Source organism: Xylocopa sonorina, chromosome 9 (genome assembly GCF_050948175.1).
Source record: "Xylocopa sonorina isolate GNS202 chromosome 9, iyXylSono1_principal, whole genome shotgun sequence".
Lineage (NCBI taxonomy): Eukaryota > Metazoa > Arthropoda > Insecta > Hymenoptera > Apidae > Xylocopa > Xylocopa sonorina.
Genome location: NC_135201.1, coordinates 10806240 through 10828464, shown reverse-complemented (window position 1 = coordinate 10828464; position 22225 = coordinate 10806240). Strand labels below are relative to the sequence as shown.

Genomic DNA, 22225 nt, shown 5'->3' with positions numbered 1-22225 from the left:
AGTTTCGTCCTCCGACGAATTTAATCATTCGTTTCTTTGTATTCTTGCGCAGATTACGAGTTTTCTCATCTCCGTCGGTTTACTATGTGAACGGTGGTGCCCTGTGTCGCTAGCAGGAGAGACGCGGAGGCGCAACGAGTCAGTGCGAGACAACCGTAGACAGCGGGCGACGGGGCAGGAAGGGGCCAGCCAGTGCACCGCTCGTACCAGGCGGTGCGCCCTGGTACCGACGGCACGCCGGTAGACTCGGCCAGACTCAGCGAGACTCGATCAGGAGTCGTGGAGGAGAGCCGCAACGTGGAGAGGGGGAAACTCAGAGAAGTACACTCGCCTACCTTCGTTCTTCGCCACGATCTTTTTGCACGATCCTCTCGCGACCTTCTCTAGCCGAGAGACTCGACGGAGGCTCGGTTCGAGGAAACGACCAATAGATTTCGGAGGGACATGTGTTTTCAAGTAAATTACGCTGTAGGTGCCTTGAGGGACTTGCTTCTTAAATTGATCTCCGAATCTTTCTGCTAAAGAGACAATTTTCTATCGTTAAACTTCTAGAAACGATTTCGACTCTCTAATTTGTCCGACGTCTAATGAATTTAACTACAACAATTACTGACCTGTTACAGGAGCTTGAGTCTATGATTTTGAACAGACCAGTATATCATAAGGTTCCATGATTTTGTAATTGCCAACTGCGTGAAAATTGATAGATTTAGTTAAGATGGGGCATAATTATAGGCTCATTAGCTGGTCGTCCTCGAAGGAACAATTATTTAATTGCCTGGCACGAATGGGATTCTATGTTTACCGGAGTCCATGTAAGAGCAATCACCCGGACACACGAAGCATTCATTGTGCCAATGGTACAGTCGTAAAGCCGTGAGACTGTTTTTGTCAGTCCGCGAAGATTGCATCTTGATGATTAAAAATCACTTTCCCTGCTGTCTGATGTGAATATATACGTACAGTCGCATATTTAATTGCTCAGATTTAATCAGATCAGGGCAGATAGTTCAGTGTGACTCATAACAGTAATGATAGGTTTTTAAAACATGGCAAATAGAGTGTGTCCGTGAATGCCTCAATTCTTCCACCGTTGACGCAGAGGTTTACTGACCACGTTGCATTTTCTTTTCCTAATGCGAACGAATCGAGGATCTCTTACCAAAACTATGGTGCACATTCCAAAAACATAGTGCTCGTGCTACTCAAATACCTGCAAACAATTTGCACGATACACTTGCCATAATGCAAAATCATTTGAATTCAATATTCAATGTGAGATATCAATGTGAAAAGATCTCGTAAAACCTTGATTATAGAGAAGGATGGACCACAATGCCAGTTTAATAATCAAAAATTTGTGTCTTGGATGGAACCGAAGAATCTCGACGTATCGCACAACGGGTGACCGATAAATGTAACCTTGTCCTAGTTCTCTTGTTCAATCTAGATTCCTCATGAAGAGAGAGAAAGAGAGAAAAAGAGAGAGAGAATGACGAGCTAAAAAATATATATATGTATTGAACATCGAAACAAGGTGTGAACGTACGACCTAAATTTCGTGCCCTGTCGTCTTCGCGAGACTGTTACCAATTGCTCTGGGCGTCGATACTAATTGGATTACGTGTTCAAAATTACTTCAGAGGCAAATGGACTATTCATTCTTCAATTTCGATCCATTCAGATAGAAATACCTTCGTAGTTTCATCGGCTATCTGAAATTATTTGAATATAATAAGGAAGAATTGGATGCGAAGAATAGGTACACTGACCTGTTACAACAAATTGAATCTGTTTATGAACAGACCAGTATAATATAAGATTCAATGACTTTGTAATCGCGTACTGCATAAAAATTAAAATAGACGTGGAGAATTATCTCAATTATATGCGTACTAATAGACACTACGTTTAAAGATGACTTCATTATGAATAATATTTATGAGGAAACCTTGGGAGTCTCAATGCAAAAAGTGATAAGTGGCAATTGGTCGCTGTTGTTGCTTTTACTTGCACGAGATTAATTAATTTTAAAATGAAAAAAATGTCCTATTACGTACGAAATTTAAATATGCATTATGTGCATGGAAAACAAAAAGTGAATAAAAATTACTTTCAAATTATAAATTCTAACACGATGCGGTCTCCTTCAGAGCAACACATATTCGATTTACTATAAAAACTGGGACTCGGTTTTGTCTAAATGGAAATTTCATTTCATAGAAAGTGTGCCCTTAAACAACAATAAACGAATACGTTCCTCTTTCGTTACTTATGGCCGTGCGAGTCTCTTACAGAAATCGTCGATTCCTTTGTTCACAAAAAAACAACGATTATGCTTTTTATGTGCCTCGAAGTATTCAATACTGTTTGCAGAACATTCTGAAAACTACGAAGCATGATATAATTAATTATTAAATGTATCAAGTCAATCACGTTTGCACAATATTTAAAAGCTTACCTAACCAGTGGTAATTTTAAATCATGTTACTCCTATTCTTTGCGTCACGTTACAAATACAAAACTTTTTTTCCGGTTGGTAAAGTTTTGAAAGTTCTAACAGATCCCACAATAGGTGTCGTGCCACGTACAGTTCTTACTTCATAATCGTTATGCCCGCGAAAATGAAAGGATATTTTAGAAACTGTTATCGCAAGTCTCATTGTAAGAATATAAAAATACTCTTAACTTCCTCTTCCCATGGAACAGGCCAAAACAATACGAAATAAAAAGAACCAGCGCATTGAGTAGTGGGTTGCGAACAATACTTGAGGGAACTCCCTTCGCCCATGGTAATCGAGAATTCGTTTCTCTTCGTATTCGTTCCTCCCCGTGGCCTTGTAGAGACGTACTACAAGTACAGTAGGTATGAATCGAACAGTTGAATGGTACACCTATTTACGTACGTCTCGATTACCCAGCAGTCGCCACCGTTCGTTGATCCGATTTGTTCAATTCGCTCGCAGGTTTCGACCATTTCTACGTACAAACGGACGAAACTGTTTTACCCGTTACCGGACAGCGTTACCAAAATCATCAATGCCACTAAAACATCGAACCAACGATATCCTCACCTCGTCAGATTTCAAACAATCCAAGCTTATTCTTTGCAGCTTGTTTATCGAAATTAATCAAGGTGGCGCAACATTGCAAACGATCCCTCGTATTTTCAGTAACAGTTTATAGCCGAATTCGATCAGTGCTGTCGATAATTGCTGTAGATAAAAAAGAGCTATCTGTGCGACGACCAAACACTCGAGATGGCTCTGTTTCGAGCAATGAGGGCTTATTGTATGCTCGTTCCAATTTCAACCATCACCAGCGCACCGCGGTGCACTTCCTTTCGTTAGAGCCGATTCCGCTTTATGAAGCCAACACCGTCAGCCTTCGATGTGCACCGTGCGTTTCTCCTCGCTGAAATACAAACCACACAATGCCTACTGTTCTCCACACATGGACGATCGAGTTAATTAAATCACTTTCTTTTTAATAAAGCAGACAGATGAGCTCATCGACACCAAGTAACGTCTTTTCGTATAACGTTACCGTTACTGTTAATGTAATTGTACAATTACATTAACAGCAACGCTAATATAGCGATGCTGTGGCACAGCAGGAATCTTATATCAGCGAAGCGATATTATACAGTGTATTTCTGTATATGATGCTATTGTATCGTGCGAAATACAATAGAATGTAGTACAGGCGGTGTGCGAGCGCATGTACAACGTTGTACAAAAACATAGACGTCCGTAAATTAGAAAGGAGGAGTGATCCAACGTAGTCGATAGGGTGTCGAGGAAAGAAAAGCCAAGAATCTTGAATAGAGGTAACACAAGGCATTCGCGTTCTTTCTTGTTGATATTCACCGATCGTTGCTCGATGCGCCTTCTTAAAGGTTTCCAGGTCGTCCGGCACAATTCACATTTACCAGGGTTCTATCTACCGTAGTTCTATCTGCGGCTCCTGTCCCTTCAGCTCTATCATTTTCAGCGAACAATTCAGGCACCCTGTTTCGTTGAAACAACAAGCTATTACAAGGACAGTTCTCTCGATGAAAGGATGAATCGATAATGTGGTATACCATTTTCACGTAGAAGCTGTTATCGAGGACGTCGACCTTATAATTGGTAGGCGGAGGAAAAGAAGGGATAGATACAATTGTTTCCTCATTTATCGAAAATAATCTGATAGATGCGGTTAACGGATCATGATGAAATTGGATCATGACGGTCATTCAATTGTCCAACGTTGAGATCAATTTGCGTTCGCGAAGAATGTACCTCGCTGTTCCCCGAACAATCAGAGATGTTCGCCTTATATCGCATGCACGCCACGTTAACTGAAAGTTGGCATAAAGAGAAAATAATAGATAAATCAACCGGTTGAGGCGTACTGGCTTTGCGCGCTGACATTAAGAATTGCAATTCAGTCAACGGCAATCCAGAACCGCTAGATTCGTGCTATTTGAGCTCTCTCATAATCCCATGGGTGAAAGTTGCAGTTTCCCACGCGATCGACCTATGGACGAATCAATGGCACCTTTATACTTTTATTCTCCCTGTCCATGCGCTTAATGTGATCGTTCATTCAGCTCCCTGTTTATTTACTTACCGCGTACATAACCTATCGATCAATTATATATAGCTTTTACTATTCGCTGACTTACTAGTCGAACCCGACTATAATTGAGGCTACCAACTCGCGCAGTAAATCGATTCAGCTCGATTAAACGCCGCGCGTAATTGCTGTGCGAATACCTGCGTTAGAAACAAATAATAGAACGCATCCAAAAATATCTTACCTCTAACGCATCGTTTTCGAATCTTTTCAAACACGCGCGCCATGCGCGTGCGAACCTATCGAGTACGCGCAGGCGCATCAGAATTTTCCGTACCGATAGTTTTTCCATAAAATGAAAATCTCGTTCGACATTTCACTTTTCCACCTCGAGCCATCTATCGTGGCGTTTTCGATTGCATACCGTGACGGAATAATTTTCTTGCACCGTGCAGCAAAACCGTCCGTGGAAATTGTCTTACAAAAGTTACACTTTCCGCTCAGTTTGCAAAAGAGCGAGCAGCCGAGGAGCCGATATCGCAACACGCGAACCGTGCACGGAGAGACTTAGAAACAGAGAGGTGAAGACGGTGGGAGAGAGAAAGAGGGGAAGGAAGGTGTACAGAAGGCAGAAGGAGTACGTAGAATCGGGGAGGCATGGTCCCGCTATCCGGTCGGCCGCTAGGCCGAGGTCAATGAACCTCGGCCGGCCTACCGACTTTACCTGCCAGCCTCGAACCTGCCAACCTGGCTCGAGCTTCCGAGAGTATCGGCCAGGATATTTCATCTATGACAGTTTCGCTACAAATTATTTCCTGCGCGTGAGTTCTATGAAATGATGCTTTCAATTTCAGATTTTTACCTCGAGCAATAACTAACCATCGTCGAGACGTTTGCAACGCTTTTCTTCGTCTGGATGTTTGTTCTAACGTAAACTCGGGTTTGAAAAGGTTAAGTGGATGCGCGCGCATCCGGGCACGTTTGATGGTTCTATTGGCGCACAGTTTTAAATCGTACGCGCTCAGATACGTGCGCTGTCGAGGTGAAGGGAGCTTTCTGGGTAAGATTATCCTGTAACAATAAGCAATGCCATTTCACTGAATAAATTCCTCCAACTCTTGGTTTTTACCCGCGGACGGAGAGTAACTCCGCAATGGCATACTTTACACGCCCTCTGAGCATACCCATGTATGCGATCTAAGTGGTTTGTTGTTTGGAACGGCGATGATTTAAACGGAGGTAAAACTTTTACAGAGGCACATCAATAATCACGATCCACGCTATGATAGTTGATTCGCAGTGAAACGGAGATGCTACCACGGAAAACCCACGCATCCATGAATCGGAAGGACTCGAGCAAAAAACAGTTTACAGTAAAATAATATCCTGTTACACTTACTGGTAAAATTATTAACTGAACATGGATAGTTTATGGCCGCAGGGATAACGGCGTTCATAATTTATGCAGATTGTTAAGTATAAGGAAAGAAGGTGAAGGAATTTAAGATTTAATTTTAGGTCGTGCGATCATCTCTGAAAATGAAATAATTGAATAAAAGATGTAACTAGTTCTAGAAATTTTTTATAATATATCTCTACTTGTCTAGGCAAATGAACTCTATGATGTGCTCGAGCCTTGTTTTTTCTTCGAGGTCAAAGGAAATGATGTTTCCTGAATACACAAGAGGATAGCGGTACATCGATGGAAAATCGTTAAATTGGTAATCGTAGAAAAGCCTCAGCTAAATCGTCGCATTAGAAAGTTGGAATTAAATTTTTCACCAAAATATCCCTAGAACAGAACGTTACTTATTAGGTCCAATTTCGAGTAGGCAAAAGACTGCCAATTAAGAGAGAAAGAGGGACTAATTAAAGAATATTTAAATAAAGTGCATGAAATATTTTGAATTAATGAAGAATGTTTCATAGTCGGTGATTTACTAACTGGTATTGCGTGCTATTCGGGTTATTGTTGTTATCCAGGCTGATAGATCCTCTTGCACGGTGTGCATGCAGTTATTAGCACGAGAAAAAGAAGTAGCACGAATCAGTGGGTCGATGAAACCCAAGAACCTTGCACTCGAGAGTTGTCTGAGTTTGCAAGCTCTGATTCCTTCTTTCTTCCTCCGAAGAAGGAGAAAGTTCCTCTTCGGACGTGCCGAAAAAAAAAGAAAGAAAGAGACCATACGTGACTATTCATCTTAATCTGTACGTAAAAAAAAAAAATACCGTATTCTTTTGCAAAATCGATTGAAAATTATAATCTGTAACTAAAGTAGTAACTACGGATGGTGATCTAATGACTGACGATACACTGTAGGCATCTAGCACACAGACCAAGACATTTTTCTATCGTCAGTGTTTCAACACTATCAAAAATGTTTAACGAGAAGGTAATACGTTCGTAGTTATCGTTAATGATGAAACATCATTATAAAACACTTGGAAACACTTTTAAACATTATTCCATAATAGTCTAATAATATTTGAAAGGCAATTGTAATTATGGGTAATTCCTTTTCCAGAATGTGGAAAGTTATATTCCCTTTGCGACGCGTGTCGAAATACAATACGGTGATCGCATGAAAAGGTATAGAGTTACTCGGATCCATGTCTATACGCATACATGGCTTTTTTCTATTTTTGGTGATTCAACGATCCTCCAGGGTACTGAGTACAATGACATTTTTATATTACGTGGCGGGAATTTAATACCAAAACACACATCGGGAAACCTTTTTTACTAAATCAATAGTAAGAAGAATGAAAACATTTTAATCAAGGTACGTAGATAAAACTGAGTTAACTAGTTTTCATAAAACCTCTATGAGATTGTACATAATTCATTGAACCTGAGACTTTTATATTGTTTACATACTCTAATATTTTAGCCATCGAAATAATAAAAAAAGATTGAACTTACTTTATATGTAAGGATGGCCATATGAAATGATGGCCAATTTTGGGACGTTACAGAATGGAATTCTAACGACGAACATTTTTGTGAAACATCGTGAAATAGAATGTGAAAGAATCACGAAGGAATGGGAGTCCTCGAAAATTCGGAACATTCTGCTTGTCGTGTTTACTACGAGTTCGAGAAACCGGTTTTCCCACCCACCACAAAACTTGTACCCGTGTGGATAGAGTATTAGACGTGGCACGTCACGGTAGCATAGAATGATCGATCAAATCGGCTGTTACAGGTAATATTCAACAAAATCTAATTAAATGCACATACATATACAATCAATTCAACATTTTTTTGCAAGAAGAACAAAAAGTATCAAGGGCAGTTAACTTAATTAAGGCAAGTTTTCCAGTAAAAGTCCTGAATTTTCTATTTCTCGTTCATAGTTACTTCACAATAGTGTACAAAGTAGCGTACACTTTTAATAACTGTAATCATCTTCAAAATCTCATAATTATTATAGGATTTCCGATGAATCTCGTGAGACGATGAAATCGTTCGATTTTCAAAAAAGTCCCGATCAGCTTACACGCAAACTAAGACTACAAGTGGAACCGGTTTCGTAAAGATTGTATGGCTACGCAGTATTCGTCTGCGTTTATTTCGTTTGCTGTCGCGATCGTTCGTGTATCCGTTACCTCTACGAATGGATTAGGGAATAAGAAAACGCGTTAAAATATTCAAGATTCGTGTTCAAGTCGTGGCTAATCTCAAGCAGCAAAACGACTCCACGAATATTGCAAAAACTTAATTCCCAGTACGACAAGATGCTTACTCAACGCAATTGTTTATCGAGAGAAACGAGATTGCATTACAAATATTTGCAGGTTTCTGTGCGCTTGCATTTTCTTCGGGTCTCATGGCAGTATGGCGCAACTATGTAAATCAAATAACCGCATTTTTTCGTTTTACAAGCATTAACATAAAATGCACACATGATAAAACTGCCTTAAATATTTTCCAACGAAAGTTTACAATGCATACCGTGTTATATCTTACTTAAGGAACAAGGAAACCGAGGCCATTTGTGACTGAACTTAATATAACTGAATTTTATTGCACATTGTCCGCAAAAATGTGTGTATACGGATTTAGCAATTCGATAAGAGCTAAATTTAACTTCTACCCGGAAAGGTTGGATCTTACATTTTTACCTTTCGTAAAAGCCCACCTTCGAATTTCGAGGTCAATGTTTACTTTCTTTCTTTTCCCCCCGTGTACGTCACTTAATATTTGCGCGTGATAATACGTACAGTGGTGCATTCATTCTGGCAAAATTCGCCTAAAAATGTCCTCAGGGACAGAATAACGCTTTGAATTACCTATAAATGAATCGTACGCGCCAAGAAACATTTAAAAAAATATCTTTACAATCTTACACAAGGACTTGCAAGTTTCTTTCTTCAACGAGGAATGAATTTGAATACCTTTAACTTGCAAATTCCTTGTTCTACCATTCTTATATTCGTTGTTCCCAAGGTTTACTAACTTTTCGATTGTCCACAGATTAGAACTGCGATACGTAAAACAAAAGTCGTGATGACTACACGATTAACGGTATATTCAACTCGATTCGTTAACTGCACTCTCATGCGAGGTGGGATTTTTAAAAAGTCGAACGCTCGAGGAAAAGCACACGCAATACGTAAGTCGCACACCTAGCGGGGAACAGAGAAAGCAGCGGTCGGAGATGGTCCGAAGCAAAAACGACCGCGATCTCGACGGCATGGCGTTTGTAACAGAAACAGAATTAGATCGAGACCAGACGTTCTAACCGACAACCGTTCTTAGAATTTTACGCTTTATGCAGGTTTGTTTAGAATCGAGAATTTAGTAAATAATTTACGACCCATGCAAATATACACTTCTCTTTAAAATAGTTTGATTTAGATTAATTGATTCGAGCACATGATCGAAAAGATAAGACTCCTTCGGAAGAGAAGAGAAGAGATACTGAGTAATATGATACTGCAAAGGAGTATAATCCTTTGGGAATGTTATCGTTCACAGGTAGCAGCTACGGAAATATTTTTAGTACGCAAAACAAAGAATGAAGTTATAATAAGAACGTTTATCGAACGTTTCAATGTTATTGCATAGAAGAAAACGCAATCAATCGATTGCGTATAGACTATGGGGTTCTAGGAACAAAACCCATTCAACGAAAACTATACAATTCTGTAGGTCGTGAAACATACATCAAACCACACACGAGAAAAGAAAAGAAGAAATTCTATTGCTTCTTGTGCATGAAAGCAAACAGATCTCCATTCATCCGGCGGAACAAAAACGGAGGACAGTGTGTGCGTGTGTGTATGTGTGTGTATGTGTACACACATTCGACTTTGTTGAATTACTAATTAGTTGACATGAAAGTTCGCAGAATGGTAACAAATAGGCGAGAGTTGGCGCGTAGATGCTGCTCGTTTTTTTTTTTTTTCACCTCAATCCTGTAAAATTTCCATCGAAGGTAAGCTTTCGATTCTTTATGCAAATCTATCATCGAATGTTTTAACAATCTATGCGCAGTACGTGTGCGCGAACATCAGCAAGTGCTAGGCCAACAGGTTGTTACATTGGTCGATGTAAAAATTGTGGCAAGAAAATATCATGAACTTCGAGGGCTAGAAAAACTTATGAAAAACAAACTTTTTGCACAGTAAAAGGTGTATTTTAAGTAAGGAGGAAGTAAGCTTCGATACACTTACCCATCCGGATGGCAGCCACCTGTGTGACACCGGCCAAGACTAGGATCAATGGAAGCCCATCGAGGAACCAGCACAGACTTTTCGCTCCAAAAGTATTCCCGGAAGCACGTTTACCACCGAGGAGAAGCGTGCGTGGCCGGCGTGGCCCCGTAGCCACTGCCATCGCACCGTCCTTCTCACCGCACACCGTTCAACACCTTAATTTTCGTCTCCACTGTTCGGCCGGTACCACGATTCTCAGGATACACCGTTCGAACGGATATAAAACGGTATGCTAGGCTCACTTTAATCGGGACCTGAGACAGCCACGAGAAGAGAGTTTCTTAGAAAAGTTTCTTGCAGCGAATACCGACGTTCGGAACAGTACGATAAATTGTAAATCCTTCCTTTCTCTCGCTCTTCTTTTTTCTTTCAGGGGAAAAAAGAAATGGGAATATTCTGTAGTTGCACTTGTTGAGTCGGAGCGGAACTATCTAATGCGCGCACCTGCTCGTGCTCGAGGTGAAAAATAATCCAGAATTCCTTGGTGTAAAAGGAAAACAAAGGAAATGAAAAAAAGAATACGAAAAGCACGAGCGACTCTCGGGTTCAGTTCATAGCTGACGCGCACATTTACGCGGCCGCGGTCAGCGAACGACTAACTTTACGGCGCATACGCCCGCCGGACAGGCCTCAAGACCCAAGCAACCGCGCATGCACGGAGAAGGGGTTCTAGGCACCACGTGTGGCAAATCCTTCGCTAAGATAGTATTCAGCTAGCAAATACCTGCGAACATTGTGACATGGATATTAAATACGACGTAAAATCCGATCATTGGAAATAATCGATTAGTAGTCTGGTTAGACGATCGATTTCTTCGATGCAATTGGCTATAATTCTTTGTAGACCGTGCATCTCTCTTCTACGACTATTCGAAATTCAATTTTAATGGACACATTACCAAGTATTTGCAGTAAATTTAACTTCTATGGTATAGTTCTATTCTATTTCTCCCGTTAAATACTACGTGGAATATTCGTCTACCTGCACTCTAAACTGAAGCTCATAGAAAACGGATGTAAACAGGATGAACTTACCTGACCTTAGATAATGCACTGTCCCTTAGAAACTTTCCTGACTTTTTCTGTGATCTTAGCAGGCCTGAAACATTCCAACCCTGTACACGCATTCTTGCACTTTTGAATTCTTTTGAACCAGGATATATGCACGTACCAAACGATCCAACGTGTCCTGTCCGGTTGTATCCATGGAATTTCTAAAACTCTTGAAAAATAGTGAAAAAACGAATACAATTTATTCTGTATCTAAGGAGGTGACATAATAGTAAGAAGTGGGGATCGGTAAAACTGGAGGCAGTATTAATTGGAAATGGTGTGTGCATTCGAGAGGGAAACTCGCAATTTGTCTTTGCGTACACCGTTCGTGAATGAAGTTGTATAACGTGAACTCGTGCCACCCGTGCCCGGTGGTGCCGCTCGAAAGAACGACACGTCGCCAATTCCTGGCGTTTTCTCGTAAATGCGTTTATTAGTCAAAGCAAAATGCCACCATAGTCTATGCTCGACCTTTTCCATTGTCTGGAGATATGACTGCTACATTCCCGCACACTTCCTTTCCCAGCTAGGACTGTTCTACTATTACATTTACATTCCCATTGAAGAATGTACACATTTCTCAAAGTCGAAATGCTTTTGGCAAATTTAAATTTATACAGGGGTCGTCACGTTTGTCTCGCCAACTGTATTAACTCAATTCTGATAATCTTCTGCTGTCTTTCGTGCGTAAAATTGTAATTTAAATTGTAAAAGGATACGTCGCGAGTATGCAGCAAACGTTCGCGGGTCGTTACGTGGTCTCTGGAAACGAGTTCATAAAGAATTCATTTCTGCTGAGAACACAACATCTCCGGTGCAACGTGTGTGTTCTTTCACCTGTTATTTCGCTGTTCATTGGTTGCGCACCTTGCCGGCGCAACGCTAAGCCGCACAATAAAAGGTCTCTCTCCTCCTCTCGCGTTGGTTCTCTTCCACCATGCATACGGGCACACGAGTCGTGACCTTGTGGCATTTGGTACCTGTCCGTACCAGCCGCCGCACGACTATACCTGGCATGTACAGTGATGGGCACAATTTCAATGATAGATCATTAATTTCCCTAAATTTCTGTGCGAAACAGAAAATATAAAAAAGGAAGCAATATTTTTATCCTCTTATTAATTATTATACTTGATATTAAGCAGGTGGATCCTGTAATATCGTTGTCAAACAATAATTAATGAAGAATTTGTCTACATAAGTATCCGTATTAAAGATACACCTGATAAAAATAAGAGTTTTTATTGACACTGTAGTAAGGGTAAATTATTTTCATGTACTGTGTGCAAGTTTTCGAGAACTGACTAGTACCAATTAAATGACACAGGCTTTCATCTCTGATACATTAATATACAAGAGAACATTGTTCTTGCATAGAAGATTGACAATACGCTTGAATGATTATCATGGCAATTACTGGCAAAAAATTACATGCATCCGTATCACCATTGTTTCTTTTATTGTAAAATAATGATTTTGATTATAAAGTTAAATATGTAGTAAACATATTAATTAATAAATAAAAGTCTTCATAATAAAATAATCACAATGTTAGTAATACAATATAATATTATAAAGATATAATTAATAAATAAAACTGATAACATGTAAAATTAAAATATATCATATATTTAACACCCCTTTCTTTTGGGTATTCTATAATAATACTTGAATACGATTAAGGGAAAACAATGTTTTAAGTAATCTGCTATTTCCTGTAATCATTTCAAATTCTCTCACATCTTCGATGCAAGAATGGTCCTCTTTTAGTTATAACAATAAAATACCTAACTGGGCTTTAAATCATTATACAATAACAAGAACATTCAGTCTATGAAAAATGAGAGTTATCCAATGTTAAAGATATAAGCACCCCCTATTAAGTTTCTCATCCGACACTTTTATATTCACCTCTACAATATCTTATTATTATTACTTTATTTTTTAAGTCACTTTTGAACGCCAGCTATATTCACGATAATTCCCTCTGAACATAATATTAACGCTAAATCTTAACTCGAATATCGAGTATTCGATATCACTGACTACTTGCAACTGTGGCGCGGCCAAGTGTGATGAAAAATTGACTGAAACGAATTGCTTTAAAATATGAGTACCAGAAAATAATACTTGTCAACGATTCAATTGAATCCTTCGTTTGTTATAATCGCAACTATCCCGTTTTTACAAAAACAAGAAAAAATACTTTTTAACGTGGACACACGAAATATATACATTTCTTGTAAAGAGTCTTCTAACAATGATTTTTCTTGGATGAATAATAATACATGTAATATCATCACGTCTATTCATTAAGAACTTCTGGCTGCACCACTAACTTGCATAATTTTCACACCTGTTCACGGAACAGAGTCAGTATGCACGAAAGAGTAAGTACATTATGCTTACAATATCCTTGTAAGTCTTGCGAAGTAACTATATAAACCTATAAAGTGTATTAACAAAATTCCTTAATTAAGACATCATTAGAAACGAGAATAAGAACATAAATACTTTAGGTATTAATTAATCCATAATAACATTCACAGTTTCATCTGGAAAAAAAAACTCCGCTGTGTAACAGCATGAATTTTCCTACTACTTAGAAAAACTATGATTAGACATATCATAATCGTAAATACTATATTACAATTGACTATGCGTGTCACTTTAAACTATAAATTGGTCCACATCGTATCTGAAACTAAACCATAAAGAGGGATTTTGATGCAGATTGGGAAATGCTCGAACCTAAGTTAAACAAAGCAACGATTAACGTACGGAAACTATGTATCACATACTATAAGTGATGTATACATTGCGGATGCTCTTTAAGTGCCTGAAACTTATTGGAACTTTTAACATTATACTTGTAAGTGGTAAAATATTACGACTCCATTTCGTGAACAAAGTATAAATATTCTACATCGGCCATCTTATCGTGCGCTGAAATGATAGCAACTCCGTAACGCAGAGTATAACCGTAGAAAGTAGACATTTGTAGTACACTCTGTACAGAATCTCTGTTTACCTTCCTGAATAGAGTGTATAGAATACTTTATATCAGTCAGTATGTTTTTCTTCTTTTTCATTTTATCAGGCAGGGGAGAAGGGAAGTAGGATCGAAGGTCGGTCCAAGCGCGGGTTTGAAAGGTTAACGGAACGTCTTTTCTCCTTCATTTCTAAGTCTCATCGATTCGTCCACGGGACAGAGAGAAAGAGAGAGAGTGTGTATGTGTGTATGTGTGTGTGTGTGTGTGTGATCTGTTGAATGTTCTGACCTTTCAAACTCGCGCTCAGACCGACGTTACTCAGCCGGGCATCTTACGACTTATAACACCCATGTCATAGGCGATTTGTTTATGTTCACGTTCACGATCGAGCATTAAAGTTCTGGCGCTCAGGAATGAAAGATCTGGTAAACGGTTCAGTACTCTTGCAGTTTCCGGCTGGACCGGCATCACCCGACCGTACCTGTCCATCACCACATGCTCAGACCCGGATCTTTTGCTCACATTCTTTCCACGATAAACGTCTAACATCGATTTTTCGACTGGTAAATACTGTTTATCACTCGAAAGAAATTGCTTTTCAATCGACACGAACTGTCTCTCTGTTGTATGTTGTTTCTCGCCCGTTGGGAACGGCTTCTCCGTTGGCAGACACTGCTTCTCGATGGAGACAGTCTTTTGGATGCCTATGCCCTTCTGTTTCTGCCCGGAGTCGAGATCAGTTTTTCTCTTCCATTCTTGTACGCGAGAGGCTGGTAAAGGCTCTATCATCTTCGACGAGTGTGAACGCTTCTGTAATTTCGTAACGTCATTCTCCAACGAATCTATTGTCTCCACTTTGGACACCGAATTGCATCGTTCCCGGTTTACATTTCCTTCTGGGATATCTATCGTTCGATAAAGAAAAATCTTGTTTAAATGCGATAGCTTGAACGTATCGGAGGAACGCAAGAATGAAATCGTGCAGTAGAAAAAATATAATGTATCTATCCGACTACAGGACATAGAATACAAAATACAAGCCTAACACTTACGATGATTAATGGGATTCCTTGCGCTACTTGGTCGACGGTAGGATTCAGAGTTGGTGGAGCTGTGGGATGTTAGTAGAGGATCAAAAGGACACAGAAAGTCCAGAGGTAGAAGAGCAGATAACCCACCACCTAAATTATACGATTAGGTTCAAAGAATATTCCCAGCAATTAGCACACATTACATGAAAAAAATTGCAAAAGCGAACATAGTGAAAAAGCGATAAAATATTAGATCCTAGAGTATAGTACAATCTAAACAAAAAATTGTCCTTATACATTTAATAAAATATCTAATAATTGTATTCCTGCCAGAGAGCGAAATAAAACTAACAAAAATGTGACACCAACATACATTGGACAGAATACTTACTAGCTTCTAAAGGATTAACAAGCCCGGCACTATTCCAATCAAATTGAGCAGCAGGTACTTCCTAGTGGGATTGCATTATTATTATGAATCATAGTAAAACATACCATGTATAATGCTAATCAATATTCATACAATATATCATGGATAAGTTATCATGATATGGGTTCATTCATGATCGCGTATCCAATGACTTATTGAATTACCAAACATACTTCGGAATTAATTGAAGTCTGGGTTTTATTGATACTCGATGAAGCAGTTGGTTGGGATTCAGCTGTAGCTTTGATTGGTTCCAACGGGGTGAAACCAAGGTTCGCAGCAAATCTCGGAACATTTGGATTCCATCTAGGCCCAAACAACTGCAAACACTACAATTTAATACCTAATTGAAAGTACTATCACCCGTAATCACGTTACTCACGATATTGCGGGAATCAATGCCCAGGGAATTTAATAGTACGTTATTGCTAGAACTGTTTGCCCATTGATACGTTAAAGCATTTGTTTCCTCTACACTTTTTATACTCTGCCACACTTTATCTGCCTGGGTTATCAACGATTGTAGTTCGATCTCACAATGCTCCGAGTCGATAGAGAACATAGTCGTTATTATATCCTCTATTTTGTTGGCAGCCTAAAGAAACTTTAGATAAGTATCTAGTATCAGAATTATCAAGACAAAGCGGAAGAGAACTCACGTTTTTATTCTCTATCCGACAGATCGACTCTTTCAGACTCATCTGCGGCTGCTTTACTACAGGTTGTTCAAAGGCTGATTCGAAATCGTTGAAGTCTCCAAAATCATCATCGTCTTCGCTTTTATCAGGTACATTTGTTTTGTCGTTTTTCTCATACTGCGTGTGCTCCGAGAAATTAGCAAAGTCACCGAAATCATCATTTTTAACCGATGTTTCCTCCTTTTTCTCGCTTGTCTCTACGGAATATTCAAGAAACCCCGCCTCAAGAGTATTAGTAGAACTTTCAAACATAGAGTCATACTTGAAGTCGCCAAATTCTTCGTCTGAGCACCTGAAAATATATGGCAGTGGCATCGGAGGTAGGAAATCATCACTGATTTTAATATCTTCTTCTTCAGAAAACTGAAGGTTTTCAACATCTTCAGCTTTCGTTTGATCACCAGGTAAAAACTCGTTCTTCGAATCCTGAACGTTCAGTAAATCTTTCTCGATGGTGTCATCAAAAGTCGAACGTTCGATACTTGTGATCTTCGATTCGTCGATCTCGAACGCGAAAACATCTTTCTCGTTAAGCACATCTAAAGTTTGTACAGATTGATCCTCAGGTTTTGACTTTACAATAGAATTTTCTGAATCCAGGTTTAACTCCTTTTCATCTTCTACATTGAAGTCTTTATTTAAATTATTTACATTACTTGAGGCTCCCTCGGGTTCTTGTAACTTCAAATATTCTGCTTTCGACATGTCCGTAGGTGAATTGCTGATAGAAACCCAATTCTGTGGATTTTCAAACTGTTCATAATCGTAGAAGTCATCATCTATTGGCGGTATAGTATCAGGAGCAACGGTTGGATCCCCTAAATCCAGACTTAGAGGCTCTATGTCCTCGAAATGATTGGGAGAAGTATGCTGTTCCTTTTCTCCTAAGCTACTACCTTCGCTTGCTGAATTAGCTCTGCTCAACACCATCTTCTCTACTATTTCTTCCTTACTATTATTATTTACAATTTCCAAATCCTTTTTGCTATTGTTCACTATCGTTTCATCAACATTTTCAACTTTTGTCTTGAGCGTAATGTCACTTATAGTGTCATTTATTTTTTCAAGTATTAAAACATCTTCTGTAATTATCGGTTGTGTAACAACATTTATCTGTGTCTTACTAGGAGTCTCTGAAATACCATTTATTTGTGGTGAGGCATTTTGAGATGTCAAAGGTGTCTGAATTGGTGTTATCAGCTTATGCGGTGAATCCGATGATACAGACAATCCTGAAACATAATTGTTTGTATATAACAGAAAGATAGCTCTTGGACAATATTGCAATTACCATCTATGCCACCAGTTGCAAAATCTCCAAACTCATCTTCTTCCGAATCCCCAAAATTATCCAATGGTGGAGGCGTAGAACTAACTAACGGAGGGAATGCCATCCTTCATTAAGATTCTGAAAAAAACATCTTTGTTTTTTCTACGATTTATAAAAGCACAAAGGAAAGGATAAAAATCACCTTTGTATTCTTTAATGGAACACAAATCAAAAGAAATTCGATGCCTTCAACCTTATTTCCATTCTCTGTGCCAAGAGATTAACAAACTTACTTTCTGTAAATGTTTTGAAGAGGGAACAAGAGCATTTGATAAAAAAAAAAAAAGAACCAGTAGTTTGCCCATTATACAACGACACGCATATGTAAAAGGTAAAATAGGTTAGGTGCGTGTCATCGATGACGAATAAGCAAATTAAATAAAATACTTGGTGCGTGGATCGATTGAATTTAATTGATCGTTGAACACCGTCTTGTCATGATACCAAAGTCGGAAACGGAATCGTCGAGCGATTCAGTGCGGATCGAAAAAATGATCGAACGTTTACTTACAATGATGTTTTCAGGTACGTGCAGCACCTTACGGGACGGCTTTATCTATGACTGGTTATCATTTCGATTCTATTCAAATTGATCTTCATCGACGTATGCGATATTTATCAGTAACGATTACAACTTGTTAGAATAGTAAGGTTTGGTGGTGCGAATCACGGGACATCGGTCTTATCACCTGTTCTGTACGTGTTGCATCTGCGCACCTGTTCGTGCTCGATATCGCGCGTGTTTTCAAAACATCCTGGATTCAAGTCTACAAACATAACATTCGTGAAACGTCTGCAAGATTATCTTTTTTACTATTCGTAACTTCTTAAAAACGATAAGAAGAACGCTCACTGGACTACTACAAACAATTTATTTACACTTTATTAGGTGTATCGTAACATATATAAAACGAAAAACTATCGATTACATGAAAGAAGTTACAATAGAATTATTGTATCTGAGTACTTAACAATATTTAGCGGTAGCTTAACTTATTTCGTCTCTTGTTTAGCAGTATGCTGCGTTCGTCTGTGCTTTCTCATATCCCCCTTCTGTCGGAAGCATCTCCCACAGATATCGCACGCGTGCGGTTTTTCGCCTGTGTGGATTTTTATGTGATTGTTCAGAGCTTCTGTTCTGGTGAACGCTTTTTCACAGTAATGGCACTTGTATCTGCGATCTCCTCTGTGTATCAGTCTGTGTTGATAGAAAACTGAGCCAGTCAGAAATGCTTTGTTGCAAACGTCACACTTGAACGGCCTCTCCCTTGTGTGTTTCTTCCTCGTATGATCCGCTAAGTCTGGTTTTATTGTGAATCTCTGGTCACAGTACTCGCAAGCGTATGGTTTCACGCCCATGTGAAACCTTTTGTGGGTCCACATGTGACTGGACTGGGTGTAGCTTTTGCCACATATGTTGCATACATATCTATGTGAAGATATAACGATGATGAAATTTGTATAACGTTAATATGATTAAACGAAAGTGATAAAAGTTTGTGCATACGGTCGCAGTCCACTGTGTCTCCTTTTATGGGCATTTAAAGAGTTTGCAGTTGGTAAAAGACTACCGCAAATGTCGCACGGGAATTTGGAGCATCTGTATTTGCCATGCTCTTGAAAATCTTCTATATTAGCGAAGATAGTTCCGCAGAGCTCGCAAATAAACTTTTCTTTGCCCTTTTCTGATTTTCTAGGCATCGGTTGGTGTCTTTTCTGTTTGTGTTTGTAAAGCAGCGACAATTCTTTGACGTCCCTATCGCATATGTCGCAGAGAAACACAACCAGTACTTTAAATACTCTTTGATGTTCCTTCCAATGAAGAACAGCCTCTGCGAAAGATTTGTATGACGAGTTACAGTGATTGCACGAGTACGGTTTCTCGACAACATGCGATTCACGGTGGCTTTTCAAATGATCCATATCTACAAAGTGACTGCTACAGAATTCACAATGATACAGCTTCAGTACTTGCAACTCCTCGATCAGGCTAATCTTCTCCTCGTGTTTTTTACAATGTTCATCCGCAGACTCGCAACTTCCAAACGCTTCGCCGCAACGAACGCACCTTCATTTAGACAAAATAAGCATAGCTCTACCATCAGTAAAAAGAAGAATGTCAAAGAGAATATAGTACCTCCAAATTGTTTGACTATTTTCGAAAATGATGCTGTGCCCAACCACGTGTTTGTTCAGTCTTGATTTCTGCGTGAAACTTTTAGAACATTCAGGACATTTGTATGGCTTTTCCGGAAGATGAGTTACCACATGACGTTTTAAAGTATACCCATCACAAAATCCCTTTGAACAAACCTCACACACGTGGGGTCTCGTTTTTCCATCCACACAAACATGTTTTTTTAATCCTTCCTGATTTTCGAATAGCTTTCCACACTGTAAACAAGATACTCTACCATCTTTACAATGATACCTGGAAATAAAATAAATTTGAGTCTTTGAACTAAATTTTGCTACTACTTTTCTCTTGCCAGTACCTTTTGTAATGATAGAACAATTTTAGTTCCTTTCCAAATGTAATTTTGCATATTTCACAATATAATGCTTTTGCATCTTTATGGAAATGTTGATGGAACTGCAATCTTTCTTCAAATGTAAAAGTTGCAAAACAGATATCACATTTATATGGCTTAGAAGTACATTGTAAGTTTGGTTTGCATTTATGCTCGTCCAGAGTTTCTTTCGTGTGATATAAATTCATGCAAGCTCCGCATTTCAAATATTTCTGTTTGGTACCTAAGCAGAACAATGTTATGGATTCGTTTTCTGGTTCTTCGTTGATCATAATTTCATTAGGGAACTGTTCCTCATCACTGCTTTCGAGAACAATATCACTGTCATACAATTCAACATCTTTCCTACTCTCGTTCTCCTCTTCATAAATATGCATTCGTCCTTCGATGCATAAAGGACAAGAATCTGTATTTTTCTGAGAATTTTCATCATCTTTGATGTCGTTAAAAGACTGTTTCCGTCTTAAAATGTCAAGAAGAGTTTCTTCAGCTCTGATACACTGAACATCGAATTCATTACACCAAGTGATCTTCTCAACACAGGTTGAGCAAAGTTGCTTTGGTAGGGGATCAGTTTTTCTTACCTAGGAAGAGCAAAGAATTAAAATTCGATATGCTCGGAAAAACAATTGATACTCGCGAAATTCCCAACGTAATAATTCACTATCTTCGATTTATTTATGCTAAATTAATATAAAATACATTGCGCGTAAATTAATGTTATAAAATAATTACCTTGACGCTCAGGCACGTATTTATTTTATGCAAAAGTTGCAAAGATTTTCCGAATTCGGAATAAATGTAAATAGGATTAAGGGTTTCTCCAGCGCATAAGCGACACAGAGATTTCAATCGATTTTGCTTTTCGGGATCTGCAGTTAATTCTAAGATTTCATTAGGAGAGAGTGGTTCATCTTGTGACCAAATAATTGATCCCTCAAGATCATCAAGATCATCCTCGTGTTCACTCAATGTACTAATTGATTCTGTTTTGGCACTGTCCATATTATATAGAACTTCTTATCTACAATTTCACATTAATAATTACTATTTCTACAAAAAAACATCCACAATAAGAATTTAAATATTCAATTAATTGTTATTTGAACAATTGGTTTTTTGTAATGCTCTCCACATACTTGCATACATATGTAATATAACTGTTACTGTTACTTCTATTGTAGCAATCATGTTTAATTACTTTAATTTATGTATATTCATATTCATAATAACATTCATTTATTCAGTTTGTAAATGACACTCAAAAACAATCTTTTCAATTGCACATTTTTTTCTGAAATATGTGTATCAATGCGTCATTAAAAATATGATTTTTTAAGTACACAATTTCATGAATTAATTACTAAATGATTATATGACTGATAGACATAATTCTGAGTTTAAATAAAATACTACTAATCGACATTATTGCTGTATAATAAGATTACATTTAAATAATTAGAAAAAAAAAATGATAGTTTTAGCTTGTCTCATATCCGTAAGTATAGTGTATCTACAATCGAAAGTATATCAGAGCAGATTACCTCGTTCCTTGGAATTGAAAAGGGAATAATTCTTTCATGGCAAACTAAACTTTCGTCTTTGTGCAGTCGACGAGGAGTCTGATCTTTGCAAATCGAGTGTTCTCGGTAAACACGTTGCCACGACGACCAAGACAAAAGCTAATCATCAAAAAGTCTGTGAATTATCACAAACGTTGAAAAGGCTTCTCCATCATTTGATACACGAAATAAAATAAAATAAAAATTCGTACAACGTTAATTGAATTGTTACAAATAAAATAGTATATTAAGTTTTAGATATTAAAATAATTATAACAGTTAGAACAATAAAAAGATATTCTATAATATGTTCTAT

General features: G+C 38.4%; 3 protein-coding genes and 1 long non-coding RNA gene across 8 annotated transcripts in view; all 4 read right to left on the bottom strand.

Moving 5' to 3' along the window:
• Window positions 1–10958, bottom strand: part of Mgl (low-density lipoprotein receptor-related protein megalin) — a 31236-nt gene extending 20278 nt beyond the window's left edge. The window contains exon 1 of the mRNA XM_076901869.1: window positions 10240–10958. Within this exon, the coding sequence (XP_076757984.1) occupies window positions 10240–10402 (163 nt within the window). The 5' untranslated portion in view covers window positions 10403–10958. The remainder of the gene's footprint in view (window positions 1–10239) is intronic.
• Window positions 2593–3056, bottom strand: LOC143427254 (uncharacterized). 3 transcript variants are annotated; one of them, XR_013102283.1, is made up of 2 exons: window positions 2903–3056; window positions 2593–2851 (listed from the first exon to the last, which is right to left on the bottom strand). It is a non-coding gene; the product is annotated as an uncharacterized LOC143427254 (long non-coding RNA). The 3 variants fall into 3 exon arrangements; XR_013102282.1 differs by having other exon boundaries at window positions 2907–3056; XR_013102284.1 differs by having other exon boundaries at window positions 2918–3056.
• Window positions 10959–13553: 2595 nt separating the features above from the next.
• Window positions 13554–18524, bottom strand: Afti (aftiphilin). Of its 3 annotated transcripts, none has more exons than XM_076900199.1 (8): window positions 18328–18524; window positions 17778–17894; window positions 16448–17718; window positions 16171–16383; window positions 15962–16117; window positions 15750–15810; window positions 15380–15508; window positions 13554–15232 (listed from the first exon to the last, which is right to left on the bottom strand). In XM_076900199.1, the coding sequence occupies exons 2-8, from the start codon at window positions 17878–17880 to the stop codon at window positions 14646–14648; spliced, it is 2520 nt and encodes an 839-aa protein (XP_076756314.1). In that variant the 5' UTR covers window positions 17881–17894; window positions 18328–18524; the 3' UTR covers window positions 13554–14645. The 3 variants fall into 3 exon arrangements, with proteins under 3 accessions (XP_076756314.1, XP_076756315.1, XP_076756316.1); XM_076900200.1 differs by having other exon boundaries at window positions 15962–16108; window positions 18328–18523; XM_076900201.1 differs by lacking the exon at window positions 15380–15508 and having other exon boundaries at window positions 18328–18523.
• A 168-nt stretch (window positions 18525–18692) lies between these two features.
• LOC143427614 (uncharacterized) lies at window positions 18693–22066 on the bottom strand. Its single transcript, XM_076901874.1, has 6 exons — window positions 21892–22066; window positions 21083–21371; window positions 20312–20931; window positions 19954–20247; window positions 19324–19884; window positions 18693–19245 (listed from the first exon to the last, which is right to left on the bottom strand). Exons 2-6 carry the CDS (start codon window positions 21350–21352, stop codon window positions 18810–18812), a joined length of 2181 nt encoding a protein of 726 aa, XP_076757989.1. The 5' UTR covers window positions 21353–21371; window positions 21892–22066; the 3' UTR covers window positions 18693–18809.
• Window positions 22067–22225: the final 159 nt, after the last annotated feature.

Bases quoted from the DNA above. Each gene is read 5' to 3' on its own strand.
- Afti (XM_076900199.1), bottom strand. From the start codon at position 17,880: ATGGCATTCCCTCCGTTAGTTAGTTCTACGCCTCCACCATTGGATAAT. The intron at 16,384-16,447 runs GTGAGTTCTCTT...AAGTTTCTTTAG, and splicing joins GTCGGATAGAGAATAAAAAC to GCTGCCAACAAAATAGAGGA. The intron at 15,811-15,961 runs GTATGTTTGGTA...CAATCCCACTAG, and splicing joins AGACTTCAATTAATTCCGAA to GAAGTACCTGCTGCTCAATT.
- LOC143427614 (XM_076901874.1), bottom strand. From the start codon at position 21,352: ATGGACAGTGCCAAAACAGAATCAATTAGTACATTGAGTGAACACGAG. The intron at 20,932-21,082 runs GTAATTATTTTA...TGCTCTTCCTAG, and splicing joins ATACGTGCCTGAGCGTCAAG to GTAAGAAAAACTGATCCCCT. The intron at 19,885-19,953 runs GTACTATATTCT...GTCTAAATGAAG, and splicing joins AATAGTCAAACAATTTGGAG to GTGCGTTCGTTGCGGCGAAG.